This window comes from Trypanosoma theileri (assembly GCF_002087225.1).
Source record: "Trypanosoma theileri isolate Edinburgh chromosome Unknown TM35_Tth_27_V1, whole genome shotgun sequence".
NCBI classification, from domain to species: Eukaryota; Euglenozoa; class Kinetoplastea; order Trypanosomatida; family Trypanosomatidae; genus Trypanosoma; species Trypanosoma theileri.
In genome coordinates this window covers 111,561-133,605 of record NW_021639869.1, presented here as the reverse complement: position 1 = coordinate 133,605, position 22,045 = coordinate 111,561, and the positions used below count along the sequence as shown (strand labels likewise).

The 22,045-nt window shown below is 37.9% G+C and overlaps 7 protein-coding genes across 7 annotated transcripts; all 7 read right to left on the bottom strand.

The window, feature by feature from the left end:
• Positions 1 to 253: 253 nt before the first annotated feature.
• Positions 254 to 1,252, bottom strand: TM35_000271480 (putative mitochondrial carrier protein; the record flags this gene model as incomplete). Its single annotated transcript, XM_029028041.1, has 1 exon — positions 254 to 1,252. One exon carries the CDS (start codon positions 1,250 to 1,252, stop codon positions 254 to 256), a length of 999 nt encoding a protein of 332 aa, XP_028880624.1.
• A 1,728-nt stretch (positions 1,253 to 2,980) lies between these two features.
• TM35_000271470 (uncharacterized protein) lies at positions 2,981 to 3,682 on the bottom strand (the record flags this gene model as incomplete). The annotated part of the gene is made up of 1 exon (XM_029028040.1): positions 2,981 to 3,682. One exon carries the CDS (start codon positions 3,680 to 3,682, stop codon positions 2,981 to 2,983), a length of 702 nt encoding a protein of 233 aa, XP_028880623.1.
• Positions 3,683 to 4,173: 491 nt separating this feature from the next.
• Positions 4,174 to 4,986, bottom strand: TM35_000271460 (60S ribosomal protein L7a; the record flags this gene model as incomplete). Its single annotated transcript, XM_029028039.1, has 1 exon — positions 4,174 to 4,986. The coding sequence occupies one exon, from the start codon at positions 4,984 to 4,986 to the stop codon at positions 4,174 to 4,176; it is 813 nt and encodes a 270-aa protein (XP_028880622.1).
• A 255-nt stretch (positions 4,987 to 5,241) lies between these two features.
• TM35_000271450 (60S ribosomal protein L7a) lies at positions 5,242 to 6,054 on the bottom strand (the record flags this gene model as incomplete). Its single annotated transcript, XM_029028038.1, has 1 exon — positions 5,242 to 6,054. One exon carries the CDS (start codon positions 6,052 to 6,054, stop codon positions 5,242 to 5,244), a length of 813 nt encoding a protein of 270 aa, XP_028880621.1.
• Positions 6,055 to 6,649: 595 nt separating this feature from the next.
• Positions 6,650 to 7,807, bottom strand: TM35_000271440 (uncharacterized protein; the record flags this gene model as incomplete). The annotated part of the gene is made up of 1 exon (XM_029028037.1): positions 6,650 to 7,807. The coding sequence occupies one exon, from the start codon at positions 7,805 to 7,807 to the stop codon at positions 6,650 to 6,652; it is 1,158 nt and encodes a 385-aa protein (XP_028880620.1).
• A 482-nt stretch (positions 7,808 to 8,289) lies between these two features.
• On the bottom strand, positions 8,290 to 21,135 carry TM35_000271430 (uncharacterized protein; the record flags this gene model as incomplete). Its single annotated transcript, XM_029028036.1, has 1 exon — positions 8,290 to 21,135. The coding sequence occupies one exon, from the start codon at positions 21,133 to 21,135 to the stop codon at positions 8,290 to 8,292; it is 12,846 nt and encodes a 4,281-aa protein (XP_028880619.1).
• A 297-nt stretch (positions 21,136 to 21,432) lies between these two features.
• On the bottom strand, positions 21,433 to 21,897 carry TM35_000271420 (uncharacterized protein; the record flags this gene model as incomplete). The annotated part of the gene is made up of 1 exon (XM_029028035.1): positions 21,433 to 21,897. One exon carries the CDS (start codon positions 21,895 to 21,897, stop codon positions 21,433 to 21,435), a length of 465 nt encoding a protein of 154 aa, XP_028880618.1.
• Positions 21,898 to 22,045: the final 148 nt, after the last annotated feature.

Here is a 22,045-nt window from a genome sequence, read left to right as displayed (position 1 = left end):
TTTTTTTTTCTTTTCTTTCTTCTTCGCTCGTCTCTCTTTTCTCTCTTTTCTCTCTCTCTCTTTTTCTTTTCTCGCTCGTATTCCTCATGTTCTTCTGTTCACCATTTACCCCCCGTCTCCATCTCTTGCCAGACATTTCTTCCAATTCCTCTTTTTGCTTTCCAGTTTCCCCCTCTTTGCAGCGTCCCCTCTCTTCCTTTCTTCTTTTTCCTCCTTTTAGAGAGTCTGCCTATACCCATTGATGATGATGTTCTCATGTGGGAATGCGTGCGAAGGTGAAGAGAGCTGTGGTGGCGGTCATGCGCAGCAGTGTGAAGGCGGCGCCGCGGTAGAGCCCGAGTGGTCCCTCCGTCCGCACAATGTGCCGCAGACAGTGGACGCTGGACGGGTAGCGGAGGTCCTCCTCCGTGGCGGCGATCATCACCCGCCGGCGGACGGTGTCGACGGGGTGCAGGCAGAGGGTCGAGAGGGCCGAGACGGTCAGGCCGGTGGCGACCTGCGCGGCGATGGTGGCGGGGCCGCTGCTGGGCGTCTCCGGGGGCACAAATGGGCCCACAAGTCCAAGCAGGAGATTATGCACCGACTGGTAGACCAGACTGCCCATCACGTAGAGTCCAAGTCCCTTGTAGAGAAGATGGGGGAACTCATTTAATACAGGGTGGGCAAAGAAGGCCATGCTGTTACGGTACTCGTAAGAGGCACCACGGAAGGGTTTGAGGTCTACGGCAAGTCGAAAACGTGCAAACTCCAGTGGATAAGATACCATAGAGGCTGCTAATGCTCCAGAGATAAGAGCCGCGTAGGAGGCGGTAGTATACCCTAACGCAGAGGAATGTGGAAAGAGATTAAATACAAACGCCTGTGTTGGAAGTCCAATAAATATCTGTGCAATCGTAATAGGAAGTAGGGAAACCACCTGAATTAGATTTCCACGCCAGAAACTACGGTACCCCTCCACAGTAGCAATATGACGGGCACAGTGCCATGCCCCACGAAATGTTCCCTCTAATGTTCCTAACCGCTGCAATTCCTTTTGACACTGTAGAATAAACTTTACACGGTCAAGCGGTGCTATTATGGTGCGGCCTACAGTCTTTCCCAGCCAAAGCAAATGAATATTTTCAATGGAGACGTAGTACTCGTCTGGTACTACGGTAGAATCTGAAGCAGCAGCAGCAGAAGCATCACTAACCAATTCTTCATCTACGAGCCTCCCCTCCCGTGACGTATCGGAAGAACTGGTATTCCCCATGCGGTTTGCCTCACTAAAACAAAACGACGACGACGACGACTAAAAATAAATAATATATATGTAACAAAGGGCTCTCCCCCAAATATTTTTTTCTGCTTTTTTTTTCTTGTTCCACCGTATCTTTTTCTTTTTTTTCTTTTCGTTTTCTCAATCAATCACTTCCTTCTCAGATTGATTTTCCTTTTTTTTTTTTTTTTTTTTGCCCCTCCACAGCAGAGAGGTCACACACCTTCACTTAAAGAAACACACACGCAGAGCACTACTGGGTTCGTCAGTTGCTGTCTTTGTTCTTGTTGATATTCTTCTTGTTGACGTTGATGTTCTTGTTGTTATTGTTATGGTTGTCGCGCTCGCCCTATTAACCCGCAATCGATAACGAGAAAGCCTATCTAACGCTCTGTGGCCACACACACACGTGCACAGAAGGATAGATAGAAAAAGAAAGAGGAAAAAAAAAAACAGAAATAGAACAGTAGGTCTACCTCTTCTTTTTTTTTTTTTTTTGACTGGTCCCTCTCCTCCTTCTTTTTCTTCTTTTTTGCTATATATTTCTGTATGAGTGTATGAGTGCCCGTTTACAGGAGGAAAGTTGATGAAACGAGTGCAGAACAAACGCGTGCAATAAAAACCACACGAATATATATATATATAAAAAAAACAGAAAAGCGAAATCAAAAGGTAAAGATAAAAAGGGATAGAGCAGCACAAGAGCACTAACACTCACACCGGCGCCGTGCGCCTTTTAGTACCGCTCTTTCTTTTGTTTGTTTTCCTTTTTCTTGATTTGTTTGCCTTTCCCTTTTTGCTATTTGCACTTTTCTTGTTGCTTTTTCTCTCGTCCCTGGCGGTTCCCTACCTACAGAGAAGAAGACAACTACAAAGAGAAAAGAAATAGAGATAAGAAAGAAAAAAGATGAGGAGAAAAAGAAATAGTAAAGGGTTTTCAGAGACGTATGAACAGTACAGAGAGAGAGAGAGAGAGAATCTGGAGCAAGGCAGCAGAGCAGAGAAAAAAAAAAAAAAAGAAAATCATATTCATTTTGAGCATGTACAGCGGAGCTCCATAACAGATATACACAAGTTCACATATGTATCCTATTATACATAAATATATTATATATAATATTAATTACACTAGTCAGAAAAATCTGATTGATCCATTTTTTTCTTTTGACTGTTGTATTCATGTATAGTCTACCTAGAGTTCGCCAGAAATTCAAATTCGCCAGCGGAAAAAAAAGCACCTTCCACTGGAGGAAAGAGAACATGAAAGCAAATGATTAAAGAAAATCACCAAATTAAAAGGAAACCTCTACACAACAAGTATACGCAAACATAAGCAACTTTAGGTAAGCGAAAACAGAAGCATTGAATATAGAGACAGGTAAATATAGTCTAAGTACGCATATATAGATATATGTATATGTACAATATGTATACGGATGGGCAATCTGTGTTATTCAATACAAAGAGCAGGGCAATACCACATGAAAGGCTTGTATCGAAAAAAAAAGAGCCTGAAAATAGTGCGTGTACAACAAAGCAAGAAAAAAAGGCGAGCACACATACTAATACAAGCAGAAGGCAAAAACGAAAAAAAAAAAAAAAGCCTTACTATTAGGTATATTAATGTATTATCCCTGAACTCATTTTACAAGAGAAATTGCCTAAGAAGAAGAATAATAAAAAAAAGAGAAACTCTTCTTATTTTTTTTTTTTTCACTTATTTTATGGGTGTCGCTTCTTGTAGATTAATACAAAAACCAATACTACTATTACCAAAACGAATATACCCAAAAGTGATAAGAAGCATCGGTCACCTGCCAACTGCCTATAGAACCACTTTAAATCACGTGTTGCTCGATCAAGTTGTCCTTGCAAATTCTCTAATTCCTCATCAATGTGGTACATTTGCTCTGTCTGTCTTCGCAATGTTGTCAGTGTATCTCTACCAGTTTCCTCTGTCACATGTTGCAGTCGTTCAGCTCGCTCTAATGAGAGCAGTGCGTCCTTCTGAACATTAACGGCCGCCTGTAAGACCTCCTGGGAATCTCGATATCCTGCTCCAGTAGCCCCACCAGTCCCTAACAGTTCCTCCTCCCTTCGTTCCGTGTATGTCTTTGGCCGAGGTGATAGTCGTTGGGGGTAAATCTGCCGCTTCATCTCCGCATCAAGGGCGCGGACCTTTTCATCGGCATCACGACAAATACCATCATATAATGTGCGTGTGCCGGGATCCTGTGTACGCCGCACCTCTGCACGTAGTGTACTCACCTTACTACGAGCATCTCGCATAAATGGTCGCGCCGCCATCTCTGCTGATTTCTTCTCTTGAATTGTATCAGCTATTACAACAGCCTCCGTTGCCTTGGAGAGCTGCTCCAGTGCCGCACGGACATCATCTGCTAATCCAGCGAGAACACTAGTCATTTTCTACTAAATTATATGAGAATTCTTATTCTTCTTTTTTTTTTCTTTACCTCAATTGTGAATTTTTCAACTTTTTCCTCGATGATACGTTTATATGTGTTTCTCTTCTTGCCTGTACTTCAGCTAATTTGATATTGCCTTCCCACCTCTCTTTTCGCCTTACCCCTTTTCTCGTGGATACTGAGCACACACACCACTCTGAGGGTAGGTAGAGGAGACGGCGGGGAACGCTACCGCAAAGAAGAGAAAAGGGGTGCTTGTCCAAACCAGCATAAACGATTACCAAAAACAGGTAGAAAAAAAAAAAAGAAAGCAAAAAAAAAAAATAATAATAATAAACACCAGTATTATCTTCAAGAACCATTAAAAAAGTTTGACAAGAAAAGAAAAAATCTTCATCTCGCAATGCAAAAGACACAAGATGTAGTTTATTTTTCGTTTAAAAAATAATTAAACTAAGACGAGAGAAAGAAAGAAAAGAACGGAATGACTTATGCCACAACAGCGGCAGCGTCCTTTCCAGCGTTGCGACCGCGCTTCTTGCGAAGCTCGGCGCGGGAGCGCAGAGAGAGCTGCAGACCTCCCCACTGGCGGCGAATGACATCACTGCGGGCCAGGAAGCGGGCGTTCACGGAGCGGATCAGGTTCTTCAGAGCTGCTTCGTCCTCTGCGTTCACATCAGTGATCGCCACACATGCGGCCGTCTTCTGGCCAATTGTGTCACCAAGGCGTGCCTTGTCCTTCACAATGGCGTATGGGATCTTGTTGGCACGGCAAAGTGTGGGCATCCACAGCACCAGCTCGATGGGGTCCACATTGTTGGCAATCACCACAAGGCGGGCGGTCTTCTTCTCAATGGTGCGGGTCACCTCCTGAAGTCCAGAGACAACGCTGAGAGGAGCCTTTGTCGAGACGGTCTTCTTTGGGTTGTTCTTCTTCTCCTCCGCGACCTTTGCCAGGCGCTCCTTGCGGGCCTTGCGGGTCTCAGGAGCGTACTTCTTCACCAACTTCAGGAGCTCGTTGCGGCTGGAGCGGTCGAGCACCTTTGTGAACTGGTGGAGCGCTGGTGGCACCTTCAGGCGGCGCTGCAGCACACGCTTCTTGCGCTGCATCGTCACGAACGTGGGCCACCGCATGAAGCGTGAGAGATCGCGGGAGTATGGGACATCGTGGCCAATACCGAAGTTCTTTGGGCGAGCCACGAAAGGTGAGGGCGCTGTGGCCTTCTCCTTCTTGTAGGGGGCTGCCGCCTTTGCGGCGGGCTTCGTGGCCTTCGTGGTCTTCTTCACTTCCTTGCCGGGCATCTTTCTTCACTCCGCTGCAAATAGGTAAGCACGCAAGGAAGAAGAGAAAAAAAAAGTAAAAAAAAAAAGAAACGGGAAAGACAAACGAAGTAGCGGATTGTATGGCAAAAGAGAGAGAAGCAAAGGAAATCATGTTATCCCACACGAAGAAATCAAAAAAAAAAAGAAAAAAAAAAGGAAAATACTCAATAGAGGTAAAATGAAACAGAAAAAAAGAAAAAGAGCGCATGAAAAATCTTCAAAGGTACAAAGTCCTTATGCGACAACAGCAGCAGCGTCCTTTCCAGCGTTGCGACCGCGCTTCTTGCGAAGCTCGGCGCGGGAGCGCAGAGAGAGCTGCAGACCTCCCCACTGGCGGCGAATGACATCACTGCGGGCCAGGAAGCGGGCGTTCACGGAGCGGATCAGGTTCTTCAGAGCTGCTTCGTCCTCTGCGTTCACATCAGTGATCGCCACACATGCGGCCGTCTTCTGGCCAATTGTGTCACCAAGGCGTGCCTTGTCCTTCACAATGGCGTATGGGATCTTGTTGGCACGGCAAAGTGTGGGCATCCACAGCACCAGCTCGATGGGGTCCACATTGTTGGCAATCACCACAAGGCGGGCGGTCTTCTTCTCAATGGTGCGGGTCACCTCCTGAAGTCCAGAGACAACGCTGAGAGGAGCCTTTGTCGAGACGGTCTTCTTTGGGTTGTTCTTCTTCTCCTCCGCGACCTTTGCCAGGCGCTCCTTGCGGGCCTTGCGGGTCTCAGGAGCGTACTTCTTCACCAACTTCAGGAGCTCGTTGCGGCTGGAGCGGTCGAGCACCTTTGTGAACTGGTGGAGCGCTGGTGGCACCTTCAGGCGGCGCTGCAGCACACGCTTCTTGCGCTGCATCGTCACGAACGTGGGCCACCGCATGAAGCGTGAGAGATCGCGGGAGTATGGGACATCGTGGCCAATACCGAAGTTCTTTGGGCGAGCCACGAAAGGTGAGGGCGCTGTGGCCTTCTCCTTCTTGTAGGGGGCTGCCGCCTTTGCGGCGGGCTTCGTGGCCTTCGTGGTCTTCTTCACTTCCTTGCCGGGCATCGTAATATGCGCTACTGCAATAATGTGAGTGAAGCGAAAGCAAAAGATTAAAAAAAAAAAAAAAAAAATTTAAAGGAGAAAAAGAAAAAAAATATAAATTAATAAATGAATTAATTCCAAAAAGAATGGGTACAGTGTAGATGGAATCCGATCTCAATAGAAAATTGTACAAAAAAAAAAGCAATGAGGAATCCTTTTTATTTCTTTTTTTTTTTTGTTTTTTGGTTCAGAAGCGCACTTCTCTCTCTGAGATGCTATCCCCCTTCTTCCCCATGATAATATTCGCTTTCATTCTTCTCATTCTGCTGTCCATGTATTTCTTCCTGGTGCCGTACTTTTTTGCTTTTCTCAGTTTTTGTTTTTGTTTTTGTTTTTTTGTACTGCTGTCCCCTCTCTTACCCGTCAATGATCTCTACTTTTCGTTTCGCTGCATGTAATAACCGAAGGACATCCTATTTCGCTTTCCTCGTCGTATGAATTCCTCTGCCTTTCGGAAAAACTCAAACATCCATTCCCCAAAGAAATGCCACCATATCCACCAAAGGAAGGTAAACCAGTGGTACCAGAGATTCATGAGGGAAAGAGAGGAAAGGAGTCAGGTAGAACTTGCTCGTTTTGGGTGCGTGTTACTGTAATTGTGATTATAAACTGTATTGGCTGATATCAAACGCATAGTACGGTTTTCAAAGGATGGGGTTCCAATATCACCGCTAGTTCCACCACTACCACTAATAACAAGAGCACCAGTAGAGTGACGAAATTTTTTTTCAACATCCCTTTCTATTTTTCGTTTTTCTCGTTCAAGGAAGTAGTGAAAAAGACGCCTAAACGTTGATTGTGTATCTTTCCCATCGTCGTAACTATGTTCATCATAATCATAATCATAATCATATGCATCACTATCACTAAATTTCATTGGTGCTGCAATATTGTTATCATTATCGTCCGCACGAACTTTATTGCTACGTTTCCCCTTATTTATCTGCTGTTTCCAAGAAATAGGGGGAGTACTTGAAGATGGAAGGCTTGCGACACCGCAAAAAGTTCTCTCTTCATCACTGCATGAGAACTTATACTTTGCCTCTAAAGAGGTTTTATTTCGCCGTTGTAATTCAGCTCGAATATATTGTTCTTCCTCTTGCTTGTCAGGGTGAAAGAAGAACAGTTCTTGGGTGTTGATATTCATAAAGCGTACTACCCCAGCGGTGGTACGATATAGAACCCAGCCATCAGGAATAGGGTCTACAAGGAGCATCTCTTCTACCATAACTAGAAGGTCATCATCGCGTGGGGAACGAATACCTAGACTTCGGCGAAACTCCTCAATATCTAACATTGAAAGTGTTGTGCTATCTTCACTATTGTTACCATTATTACTATTGGTGTTGCTGATACCGCTGTTGTCGTTGTCATTGTTACTACCGTTTTTGTTCATATTCCTATAACTGTTATTATCATCATCCTCATCATCTTCCACGATAGTAAAAGAGCTACATGGGGGTGGAATACCATTGTGTAAGTGTCCTAATGCCCTATATTTCCGCTCTGCTCTTCTTCGTGCGGTGCGACGCCACTTTGCAATAAAGAGACGTAAACGCATAGTTAGAATATATGTTGTAATGCAGGCCCCCGCACTTACAAAAGGAAGCCAGTACGGTACAGCTTGCAATAGTGCCCGGCCTGCATCAGAGAGCGTCTCTGCCGCGTAGAGATCACGTTTAAATTGCTGCAGCGAGACTATAGAGAGTGCCATGGGAAGAAGAAAAGTAAAAAAAAAAAAAAAAAAACTACAAAGGTATATGGAATCCGTAAGGGAGTGAAACGCGCGGGTGTCACAGAAACACACGCACACCCACACTAACACTTCGAGAAGAAAAAAAAAAGAGGAGGAGGAGGAGGAGGAGAGAGGGAGTGAGAGAGTGAGAGAGAAATAAAAGAAAAGAAAAAAGAAAAGAAGAAAAAAATTAAATCACAGAGAGACTCAAGAGCAATAAAAATCCTGCAAGACGTAAATAAACAACAAGCAAAGAAATATGAAAAGAATAAGAATAATAATAAATGAAACGAAAAGATGCAACAGTTCAAATAAAGAAGAAAAAAAAAAAAAAACTCTCGCTATTGTACATATAAGAATTATGTGTCATCGCTCAAAAATTACACATGAAGCATATACTGTTGTTGTTGGTTTTGTTGTCGTTGTTGTTGTTGTTCTTTTCTTTTTTTTTTTTTATTATTTTATGAAAGTATAACGAAATAACCAGAACTATCATTTAACGAAGACATGGATGAGTCATCTGCAGTTTTTAATGAATCTCTTATGGCTGATGCGCCATCACCACTTACTACGGACTGTCGTCCTCCTAGTGAAGAAACACTCTCTCTTTGTAGGTCACTTTCTCCCATCAAAACAGCACAAAATGGTAATTCAAAAAGAAAACGCCATTCAGGTATTTCGGATTGCAATGAAGCTTCTGGTTTTGAACAAATGACTGGAAGTGCACAGGATGGTTGCATTTCCAAAACACTAGGAAATAGTTTCTCCGTCATTTCTGTTAAGAATACAATACTGGGTTTATGTTTACCTGCTGTTCTGTATGGATTAAGTCGTCGTTCACTGGTTCGCACCTCCCAGAGGACATCATGCGACTCTCCCAGATTATCCTTTTCAGACATTTTTTGAAATCGAACTGCAATAACAACATCTTCTTCACTATGGACAGCATGAGGTTCCTTTCGCCATGCAAGATCTGATTCCTTCCAGTTTGTACGGGAGAGTATTTCATATTCCAACAACATAGAAAGTGCTGCTCCAGAAAGAACAATATCATCATGAAGAAGATTACATCGTCGTAACATAACCAACATCATTTCAACTCGACTAAATGGATCCACTTTTCGATTTACAGCTTGGGCTAAAAATGCATATAAAAACAATCGTGGATGTTGAAGTGCAGGTAACCATACCGATAAAGGTTCTCCAGGAATCCAAGAAGCAAGTCGAGTCATATTATCCCGTAGACGTGAAGAAAACGCCGTATGTCCTGCTTTATTAAATGCAGTAACAATATCACGAAAGTGCTCCATTTCCCATAGAAATATTAATTGAATCGTCTCTCCAACTGGAGAAAATTCATTAGTAGCATCATCTTCGGTTTGAGTCTTACCAGTGTCATCACCATCAATAACAATAGCAGAATCTGAAAGAGATAAATTTAACGTATTCTTATTTACAGAATCTTCTCTGGAAATAACCTTATTTGTTATTAAATATTCTTTTAATCCAGATTTTCCATAAAGAAGACCATGTAGATACTCATGTAATCGTTTACGATAGGCTTCTACAGCACCTTCATCTGTGCAAAGTCCAAGAAAATCATCATTACACTGTTTAAGCTCTGTTACGAGTGCAGTTCCTGTTAATCCAGCTCTTACCGCCTCATCAATAGTAGGATTACAACTCATGGGTAATGTATCATCAGAGACATGTGAAAATGATCGGTGTCGAAGAATTTCTGAACATGGTAATTGATATCGTGTGGCATTCATACGTGCAGAGTAAACACCATAGGCAATCTTTGCACAGAGACTTCCAACTCGTTCGGTTTGTTGTCGTAAGAGAGTGAAATTATCCACTACATCGGCAACGGACATTCTTTGACCTGGTTGAGTAGAGCCATGCCGTGATCGAGCCCGTTGGTGTGTTACTATTGTTTGTGAAGATCCACTTCTACTTCGATCACTTCGTAGTAAGAGTGCCATCATACGAAGGATAATAGTAAGATCTTCATCATCCACCATGCACTGATAAATATTAGAAAAAATACCATCAAAACCTTCAAAACCCCAAAGGGTTTGTAAAATATTTTCTCCACTCACAAGACCAACATGGGATTCAATAATATTAGAAATGGCAACAGTGGACAGTGTACGAATACTTTGTCTTTTAGATACACTACTTTTCCTTTCTCCAGCATAGAAGATATTATTAATACCTTCCAATTTAAGTGTCATTCCCTCTCTTTTCCATGGTAAAAAGAATTTATCATCCTCAAGTAAAGAAAAGAGATGATACCTTGGAAAGGAGGTTTCTGCTGTTAAGGTAAAACACCACTGTTGAAGTATTTGAATACATTTACTATGTTTATTCCGTGATGAACTCTTTACCCCACAACATAGAAATACTGGAAAACGAGATATATTTCCACTCCGTATATGAGCACGTATCCCATGAGAAGAATATCGTGAAAGTTGTAAAGATAAATGTTGTGTGAAAACTTCTTCTTCCGAGGTATTAACAGGAGGCACAAGCATAACCATAATAGAATGTCCACGTCCTTGATTAACAGGTCTATTACCAAAACATTCAGAAATTACTTTCATAAGTTGATCTATTTCTTCAATAGAAGAGATCCTATAAAATTGATAGGACAATTTACTCATTTTAGCATATCGTTCAAAGTGTTTCACTGCACCATAAATATCTACAGATTGTAAACAAAATGGAACACAATAATTTAAACCAAACACAACACACTCTTCAACAGAGTGAACAATAGCTGGGACATGACTTACATAATCATACAACATGGGTACTTCATCCTCTCCTTCATGATTTTGTTCTTTTACGGCAAACATAAACACATCATAAAAGTGTGAGGCAATTAATTCACATGTTGAGTAGTTTAAATGCATCCAACTGGTAAAGAAACTTTTAAGAAGTCCTTCCGCTCCTCCTCCAATCTCTCCTTCGATAAACCCATGCTTAGTCTCTAGAGGACTAGCATTAACACTAGCATTAGCACTAGCACTACCTTCATGTATGTTGTGATCACCACTTCTTGCTAGACTTTTAAGTAATGGATCGGATGAGGATGAATAGAGTTGATTTATATAATCTTCATCCATTACTTTATCATTTCTATTCATTAGGGAATCCAATACCATATACTGCTCATGATTTAGTAATAGTGTGGAAGAAGAATACAATTCGCCTCGTAGGTCTAAAAATATTTCACAATCATTTATTACACTAGAAAGAACATACCAAGCAAAAATTCCACGTAATTCAAGTGGCCAACCACAAGCTAAAACTTGTATAGTTCTTTCAATAAAATTAGCCGTTACAAAAAATTCTCTGTGAAGTTCTGGAAGAGCATCCAATGTATTGGGAGAAATACGCCATTGGTATGGTTTAGATAAAGTAGTAGCACTTGTTATGAGGGATTCCAATTTATGTGGATCCCAGTTTCTACCAAGAATAGTAGATTCAATAACTCTTACTGCTCGTTCAATAGAATCCAAAGCTAATACAAACGATCTCCATGATTTTTGTACAACTCTAATCGAACTTTGTTGTTGTGCAGATAAATGTGAAATAGCGGTATGTTGGGTATGTAGATCTGCAATAAGTATATCCAATTCTTCAATTTCTCCCTCTTTATTTGCCGCTAATTCATCAATATCTTTACAAAGTATCTCATACACATCATATAAAGTATCACGAAAATTCCAGAGGGCGTTTGTATGATCTTTTGACATGGCAAAAATATCATTTGTTTCTGAACTATTATTACTTGAACCTGGACTTAAGAAGAAAGTTCCATGTAAAAAATTATTTACATCTTCATTAAAATGAAAATTCATAACCGTAATAAATCGTGAAGCTGTATGATTTACATCATGAGAAGGAACAACTACAGGAGATACCGCAACAAGATAAAAAGATGGTTTGACTTCCACATTTTTTCCAAATAGAGAACAATGTACGGGTTTTTTATGAATTTGTGCTTCTCGTAGTTTTGAACGAAGTTGAAGTAAGGTATAGAATTTCTCTAACATAAACGAAATAGAAGCATCGCATATTAACAAACCTGTTCCATCCTTTGCCGCATCTAAAACACTTTCCGCAATATTATTATCTAATGCAGATATCACAATACAATCCCCACACATAATTTTAAGAGAATGTTTAATAAATCTTTCAAAGACTGGAGTAACACCACCAAAGAAAGGCCAGTGATAGTAAACTCTTCCTAATAATCCACCTAAACATAATCTTCCTTGTTTGAAAAAACGTTCTACAAGTGAAATATCAAGAATTTCACTTATACTAGGAAATAAACGAAATATAACAGAATCATCAACACCTACTGGTGTTTCAATACCCCATTTATTAAGTAAAGATTCTACTTGATAGAGGTGCTTGTCTCGATCCTTTTCTGAAAGCATTCCAAACAATGCGTACTGAGCTGCAATAATGATAACAATACCTTCTCCTTTTTCATATCCCAATGTACCTGTTTTTGTTCCTTCCAAATAATGAAAAAGGTTAAATCTATCTACAATATCCAAGAGTTGAACAATTCCTTCTTGACGTCTCTTTAAATCTTCAATCGTCGTCTCCAAGTATCCACATCTTTGGGTTAAAGAAGTTACTTCATTACGGGCATCATTCATCTTTTTTCGGGCTTTATCATCTCGTTCTTGTGCGGCATCTACTTTACTTCGGATATTAGAGTATTTAAGTCGTGTCTTATTTAGACGTAATTGTATCTCACGAGATTCCTCTCCAACACGGGTGGCCTCCATAAGTGCATTAATGTATTCCACAAGTATATTCGCAAATGGTGATAATTCACCATAACGTACCTCACGTAAAGAAGAATGAAATGGTAATAGAGTTTCATAGGTAAAACTACTAGGTGATACTGCCACTAATCGTACAATAAATTTTGGAGCTGTAATAATAGATTTTCCAAACTCCCATGTTTCCTTTGGACTTCCAATATGTACTTCTTCTCCAAGTATTTTACATAAAGCCTTTACAAAGGAAGTTCCTTTAGGTAAAGGTGGAGTTGCACTAAATTGTTTAATTTGTGAAACTTTTGTGGAAACAAGACGTGAGGCTGCACTATTTAATGTCGCAGCGGTATGTCCAGTCATTGTTTGTAAGTTATCTTCTTCTTTTATAATAAGTTCTTCTATTCGTTTAGCCTCTTCTCGAAGGCGATTGGCTAAACCTTGATAACGTAATGACCGTTTTTCTTCTTTTTCCAGACGTTTATTAAAAAATTCAATCTCTTGCAGTACAGATTCCCTTGTTGTGATGGCATTTTGTAAATTCTCTTCATATTTCTTTTTTTGATCCACAATAATAGTAGGTAAATCACTCACATGTTGGAATTGAGCAGCATGACGACGAACCCTTCTCCAATAATAACGAAGTCTTTGAGCTTGGAATCCAAATTCCATTAAGTGTTCTACATGGATATGAACATGTATTTTCATAGCATCAAAAATATCACAGAGAATATTTGCAAAAGGACGTCCAAAAAACTCTACTGGATATGGTAAGGTATCGCATTCACTAATACTTTTCTCAAATCCTTTACCAGTATCTGCTTGTATTACAGATTTATTTTCTTCTTCACTTTGAAATAATACATTCATAAGTTCTCTCACCATATCGGATGCATGTAATTCTACAGGCAAAACAGTAGGAAAAAAAGGAAGTTCACTTTCTAAACGTTTCAATTCTTCATAATTTAATACGTGAGTCACAATACTTAAACGTGTACAAATACGTTGATGAACTTCATTTTGCTCAGCTGATGTTAAACGAGCAGATCCACGACGAATTCCTCGTCTTCCATGTAAAAGCATAAGTTGTTCTTCAAATGTAAAAAGGTTATCTACATTACCTCCTCGTATAATGACATCTAAAGAAGCCATAGGCCATTTAAGACTCAATAAACTATTAGGTACGAATAGTACCATTCTACTGTCATTTCTACACGTATGTTGTAAGATCTCAACAAGGTCGTTTTTAAAATTTTCTTTGGCATTCACCCCAGTATAGTTATCACGAAGAAAAGATACGTAACAGTGTACTCCATTTCCCCAGACAGATAAGGCTCGATCAATACCAGTATTATAAGGTCCAATAAGCGCAATATGTGTTTGTTGTTGTCGTAAACATTGATGAAGAGTATAAATCAGTTGTGTAATCCAATTTAATGCATAAACCGTTTTTGCAGCTCGTGGAGTTGTAGTATTGGTATTAGTGGTTGTGGTGTTTATTCCTGTTTCTACTCCTGTTGTTCTTCTTTTTGTTGTCATAGTAGTAGTATTAGTAGTAATTGTAGTAGTAGTAGTTGTTGTTGTTGTTGCTGTTTCATGTGTCATCATACGTGATCTTCGTTTTTGTCCATTCAACGGAGCCACAATAACACTTACATTGTAATTACTAAGAAAAGGATCTTCAATTCCACTAGATGCCAATGCCGCATCATAAGCACGTATCCAATCTTGAACCTTGGCTATCGTACAAGGAGGTAAATCATTCATATCATACATTTCCAATGCTGTTTCAGTGTAAACTTTCTCAAATGAAAAAGAATCAGAGTCAATAGATTTCTTAAGTGTTTTATCAGCAGTTTCTTGTAACTCTCGTAGCAATTCATTCCGTTTATCATCATCTGTATTAACGATTGCTGTGTAAAGTTCTTGTACAGAGACGTAAATATTCTTTAAGGCTGTAGTATCATCTAAGGAACTGGTAAGAAAATGTATTGCTCGATCCGATACCTTTAAAAATAAATGTTTATACGATAGATGGAGTTCACTATACATGTTCACAACTGAAAAACGACTACCACGAGAATTCCTATTTATTATTTCTTTTTTACTTTCTTTTACCATTTCACTACTTGGTTGTTTCATTTCCTCATCTACAACTTTCTTTTCTCGATTTCCAGTCATAAGACGTAGTGCGGTAGCTTGAGCAGATGCAAGAAATGAAGTTACATCCTTTAAAAGATTTGCCCCTCGTCGTGTCAAGCAAATTAATTCAAAAAGACTTTGTACTCCATCTATTAACTCAGAATCCTCAAGATCAGGTAATCTTAATCGTATTACACAATTTTCCTCACCTGGTTCATAGGATGAAGTTGGTGTGCTTACACCCACGCAGACAAGATCGGTGATAGGCACATACCCAAAAGATGGTAAACACATAGCAGAAAAACGATCAATAAATGAAAAAAGAGTCATAAATTGTGAATATTTAGCTTCTACAGGAAGATGAACATCATCAACACATAATACCAATTTTCGACCTACGGAAGGTCCATAAATTTTAGACTGACGTAGTGCCATATTTTGAAAAAGTGCTTCCTGTACTTCCACAGCTTTACATTCGGCGTTATTGTAAACCATATGATGGGTCCATCTTTTATTACTTTGCATATGATGCAAGATTGTTGTCTTTCCTTGATCTTTATTACCAACAAGAAGTATTGACTGTCCAGCATTCATTAAATACTCCAAAGTGGTTAAGGTCATTTGACGTGAGGGAAAAGAAAAAAACTGTGACCAGGCACGATTATTAATATTCAAATCAGATACCTCTTGAGCCCATGTTATAGGGAATCCAGATTCTGCTGCAGCACTACCAAATTTTCTCCATCCCGCAGGTGTCGCAATGTATAATAAGAAATCACTTTCCAATGGTGGAAGTACATCTTCAGTAAATCCAATCTCTTTCGCCACCCGATTTAGTTTTGATTGGACTTTTTCTAAAGATATACGTAACATCACACGTTCTTCTCCTTGTAAGCGTAATCCAAGTGTCCAACAAGTAGCAAATACAGCACATTGTAGCGCAAAAGCCTGTTCACTAACCCATTCCTCACGATTTCCACACTGTGATCGAGCATATACATACCATCTTTTATAAAATTGAGAACAACGAGAAGCTACAGCATATCGATTTTCATATGGAATAGTTGATGGATTATATGCTAATCGGGCATCAAAGATAAAATCAATCAAAACTGAAAATACAGAATAGGCAATACTAGCATAATAATTAGGTGTAGTTTGAAGAATTTCCTTTAAAAACGCTCTCCAACTAGAAGGCTCTGGTAACGCAAAAACAGCAAAATCAGTCACTATACGAGGATTAGCAGAATCCAGAAAAGGTGTTACCGTAATTAGACGAGTTTTAGGTCCTTTCACAAAATCTGGTCCTGAGTACGGTCGTATTCTTACAAAAGCAGGAGCATCAAAAATAATAGATGGATTTAAGATATTTGAATTTTCTATAATAATAGTATGATTTACCATTGGATCCCATTTTCTTGATAGGGAACTAAGTAGTCCAGGTTGAGAAGCATCTCCATAGATATCTGCACAAGAAATAAGACGAAAAGGTAATACAATATGATGTATATTACCATTCCATTCCTTCCATAGTCTCATTTTTCCAGAATAAGCTGGTCCAACAAGAATAACATTTAAATTAAAAGTCATAAAATTAGTAAACCTTCTCAAACGAACATCAAAACTTGATTTTGCCATAACTTGTTCTAATGCATCATCCCAAAAATCTTGGGAAATATTAAACGTTTGAATCATATTCCATTCTAAAAGTTTTTTTAAATTATTATTAATTTGAATTACTTCCAAAAATTGACGTAAAAATGACATACAAAGATGTTCTTCCAATCTTCCAGTCTGACAATCACTTACATCTTGCATAACAGGAATAAAACTTTTAATAGTAAAAATACTTGGTGATAACTCCATAAATTGAAGATAAACAGTTGCCAATTTTTTACCAACTGTCATCCATCGTGAAAATCCAAGTGCTTGAAGAGTTCCTTGTGCAAGAACAGTAAGATCTACAGGTAATAAATAAATAGGCCTAAAAGCAAGTGAAAGAGTTGTTGGAATCTCCTCTAATTTATGTGTAGTAAAAACACCTTGGAAACAAGAATCTTTCCTTACATTTATGCTAGTTCCATTAGATTCAAAATTTATTCTAAAATCATCTTCAGAATTTTCCTTTTCAGACTGACATGCCTCCTCAATGGTTTTAAAAAGTTCTGTAATTGGTTTAACAAGACTTAAATCAAGAAGTTCAATGTCTTTTAAACAAAAGACGGCACCAACGCTTAGAGCTCCACGTACTCCACGTGTAACCCCATCTAAAGTAAGAGCAGAATTACATTGAAGACACCACCAAAAACGACCTATATATTGAGCAAAATATTCTAAAGTACACGTTTTATTGGATTCATCAACCAAAAGAGGAAAAGAAGAAGCTGCTAATGAAATAAATATAGAATATAATCCATTTTTGACGTATTCAGGAGTTAATAATGGAATAGAATAATTTCCAAGAAATTCCATACCGTAAGGAAGTCGAAAACCCAAAGTTTGAACTATAATTTTATCGTTTTCTATAAGAGTTTCCACCATCGCCGTTTTTTCAAGGTCAATCAAAGTTTGAATACCTGATTTAATAATCAATTGAACTTCTTGTTTAAAATATAAGATAATAGTTATAGCACTTGAAATAATATGTCGCTCACCATATTCCAAATCTCCGTTAATTAGACGAACATACTCTTCTGCAATATCTTTTAAACGTTTTAAATAGGCATTGATTCCCAAACTACCAGAAATAGAAAGAGATTCACGCAAATCTCGATTATGAATAATACGAAGTGCAATATCAATAAACTGTACACATGAACCACGCAACCAAGTCATTGGATCCACATGATAATGACTTTCAATAGTAGTTTCTAATTCATGAAGGAATGAAGAACGTAACGTTTTCTCAAATGTATTCATCCAACGTTCAATAGGAACAGGTGATAAAGAAATAGAATTTTCTGCTTTAAGTATTGCACCATCAGCTGTTAAAAATGCTGTAACTGCGTTACCTTCAACTTTAATATTACATACACGATCATACATCTTTGAAAGTAACTGCGTTAATGTTGTAGTATTAAGTACCGAAAGGAAAGAATTCATCTCTGTATCACTAAGAAAATAAAACCGTGGAAAAGCTTCTCGTTTGGCTTCAAATAAACCTGTTATAACCCTTCGCATATCACCCAATATTGTACATGCTAAAGAAAGTTGTTCTTGTATATTTTCTTGCATCATGGCAGTAAATAAGGTGTACTGAGCTTTTTGTAAAGTAGTAGATAAAACAGTAAAAATACCACTTAATGATCCTACTTTTTCATGTAAAAATTTCCACTCTCGAGAACCCATAGCAGGGGTTTCACCTTCCTCTATTGATTCAAGAGTTATACCAAACCGTAATTTTTCAATCCATTCCTCCTCAATATCTTTCCAATTTAACAATATTCCACGCATTTTCTCTACAGCAACCTCCCATTCATTAATTGAATTAACTACATATTGGCTTAAAGAAACAGGCTGACGCAAAACCCTTAACTCAGTTAAAAAAGATTCCAATTTAGAATATATAGAATCTCTACATATAGGAGATAAAACAAAAACATCTTTAACTCCTTCAAGTTGTTCAAATACAAAACGTGTCTTTTTAGCCTCACTTTTCATTCGTTCCAAAGAACTTTCAGTATTAAAATCAATAAGAGCAGGATCTACCACTCGTCTTAACTCATCAAGATGATTTTGAAGTCCAGCTTCAAGTAAAAATTTTAAAGTTACACTTGAATCTATAGATGTATTTTCATTTGATTGAATATTAAGTAAACGTGCAATTTCTTTCCAATGATTTTTTCGAAGACCAGGAGTCGTAATACACAAAAGAATACCTTCTAAAGATTCAAATTCACTCAATACTTGTTCCTGTTGACGACCAAGTCTTACTAATCCTGGATATGCTCGGAGATTACGCGTTGAAGAGTGCAAAAGTCTTCGACATTGCTGAACATTTTCGATCATCTTAGTAGCATCAAGATTATTAACAGAATTTCCATAATAATCTCTAACTGCAGTAGAATCAAAAACAGAACCCCAAAATTGTTCTAATACCTCGAACGCAGTTAATATAGGAAAAAAATCATTAAAAGAATCAACTTCTTCAATCTCTAAACATTTTTCACAATATGAAATATACTTAATTGCTTCAAGAACTTGATTAACAATAACGCGTAGTTCCTCACAAGTTTGAGCAGCTATATCAGAAACATCAAGATTAAAAAAACTTAAAAGTTCATCCACACCATCATGTATAGTTTTTACTTGATTACGAGTACTATTTCGAAATTCATTTAATTTTTCTTCTAAAAAAGGTTTGCTTTTAATGCATATTTCTTCAGCTTTTGAAACTAAATTCATTAATTCATTAGGAGAACGCATAAGTTCCATAGCAGCGCCATAGAGTTGAGTATCTATGGGTATTCGAAGATTTTCCAAACAATTAAACCACTTAATAACCCGTTTACAATCATTCTTTTTAACTTCTTTAGAGAGAGATTCAGTATCTTTAATAGCACGAGTTAATTCCTCTAATTCTTCAACAGTTTGAGGTTCTTTTTTAAAACGTTCGTTATTACAACGACACTTCTCAACTGAAGCAGTCAAATAAGAGAAAAGATCTTTTCGAATTGATTTTAAATAATTTTCAATATAACGAGTCCATTGTTCTATATACCATCTTTTAACTTCAATACAGTTAATAGCAATACAACCACAATAGACAATATCCGGGGAAACCTTAGCTATACTTTCAAGCCCATCATGAAGTAATCGAATTTGTGATTCAATAGTTGTTTCTTTAGCACGAGTAAAACAAGTTCCTGAAATTGCTGGTAAAGTTGAAAACCCTGCATATCGTGTTCTTAAATCTTCAATTACAGATCCTGCAGAATCAAGACATCCTATTAATATTGTTTTCATAGATAATTCTGATGATTCAAAAGAATTTAATGATTGTCTTTCAAAATCAAGAGTTCGCATAATAACCGCCTCTGGAGTAGGAAGACTGTTTGCGCTATCAAGTAACTCATCTAATAGATCCGAAATTCCAAAACGAAGTTGAGCAAAAGAAGGTGAACATGGTAATCCAGTTCCACCTACAGTAAGGGATACTTCAAGCACAGGAATTTTTCGCGCTTTTGCAGGGGATATAAGATGTTCTCCAGCAATCAAAAAAAATTTCACCAAATCCCCAACTGCTTCTAAAATAAGTGATCTGATTTTGTTTACAAGAAAAACACGTGTAGCTAAAAAAATACGTTTTAACTCATTTTCCTTCAAAGTTTCCATATTTAATGAAAGAAAATTCTTAGAACCACGAATGCGGTCAAATAATATACATTCCAGTTGAGTATAAAACTCAATTCTAATTCGAGTAAAAGCAGCTCTCATTGAAGATAATAACTGAGTAAGAAAGACATTAGCGTCTGTTTTCCAACTAGAAGTTGTTGTATCAAATACAACAAGTCTATCAAACCGATTAACCCATAATTCTTGAAGTCCTGTAAAAAAATGATGAGTTCTTTCACTCCAAGGTAATGAAACCTTTAAAGAAGAAATTGATGATTTAAAGAGTAAAACTCTACCAAAACGATCTTCACCACAGGTTATCCCTCTTTCAGAATAGGTTATTTGACTACTTTCTGATTCATTTAAACACAAAGGTGATATAATTTGACGAAAAAGCGAATTTTTATTCATATAATAATATATAGCATAACAAGAAGCCCTAACATAAACTCTTTTAATTTCGGTAATAACATCTTCAATAATATTTTTGTACTCTGGAGAGGTACCTTGAGTAGCTAAAATAACTATACGTCTAAGACTTTCGTTATCAAGGCGTAAAAAACTTTCCGCAGGTTTTTCATATAGATCTATAAGTAATGAAGTACGTAGATCCCTATCTGACTGTGATGTTATTAATCCAGGTTGCTCGCAAGTTTCAATAGGAATTCTTACACTATGTTGCCTAAAATCAGATGGCAGATTTCGAAAAGGCTCAACTTTCCCATCAAATCGAAACGCTCCTACATATGGAGAATAATGAGATCCAATTCTTCCACTTGGGGATGAAAAATCATGTTGATATAGACAAATAGCATCGAAAAGCTGACTTTCCTCAAAATGAGGAAAGTAAATTGGCCTTGTCTGACCAGTGTAGTCAGGTGAAAACCCAAAAAAACTAAACTCAAAAGTCACACCATACTCTACATCTGAGGCCACACGAAAAAAAGGTTTTGGAATTCCATCTAAAAAAAAAGATATGACCTTCTCGAAACGGAGGGCCACACTATTTTCACGCTGCAAGCTCATAATACTATCATTTTTTTTTTTTTTTAGTTTTCAGTTGTGGCAATAAGCAGATAAGAGAGCAAAAAAAAAAAGAGAAGAAAACAATAAGTATCTCGGAAACAGCTAACCTTAAAAAAAAAAAAAAAAAAACATCAGAGCATACTCATATCCAAAAATAATAATAATAATAATAATAATAATAATAATAATAATAATGATGATAATAATAATAACAATAATAATAATAATAATAATAATAATAATAATAATAATAATAATAATAATAATAATAAAAAGAAAATAAATTGAAGACCGTATTTATGAATCCCTGAGTTTTTTAAAATCAAAACGATGCTCTGCACATTGTTTTAATTGATCAGTTACAAACTGCAACCATGCGAGTTGTGTAACTCCCTCTTCACAGTGATGAGCACTTATTCGCTTTAATTCATACTCATAATCCTCCATCATGTTACATATTCGGTTTCTCATAAGCATACCACGGCAAGTGTAAACGATACCATAAAGAACAATACCCATACTAATAGCTGGTGGCAACGGTCTGGCGTAATACATACTATTTTTAAAAATATGACGTGGGCCCCAAAACTTAAATACCAGCATTGCACTTACTGTTGAAAATGTCACGCATCCAATAAAGTAATGCCAAGCCTTTCCTTGGTGTCGGGCTAATTTTTCTACACGTTCGGCAACATGACACCTTTGGGAGCGACTTATCTCAGCAACATACTTAGAAAACTCCCGTTCATGATCCGATGACATTGCTTAACGAGAGCAATATAAAATTAAAAATAAAAAAAAATAAAATGCTACCCTTTCTACTGATACAAGCACTGAATCAGATAAAACAGGTACGAGAAACAAAAACAAAGAAACAAACACGGAGATCCAAAATATATATATATATATA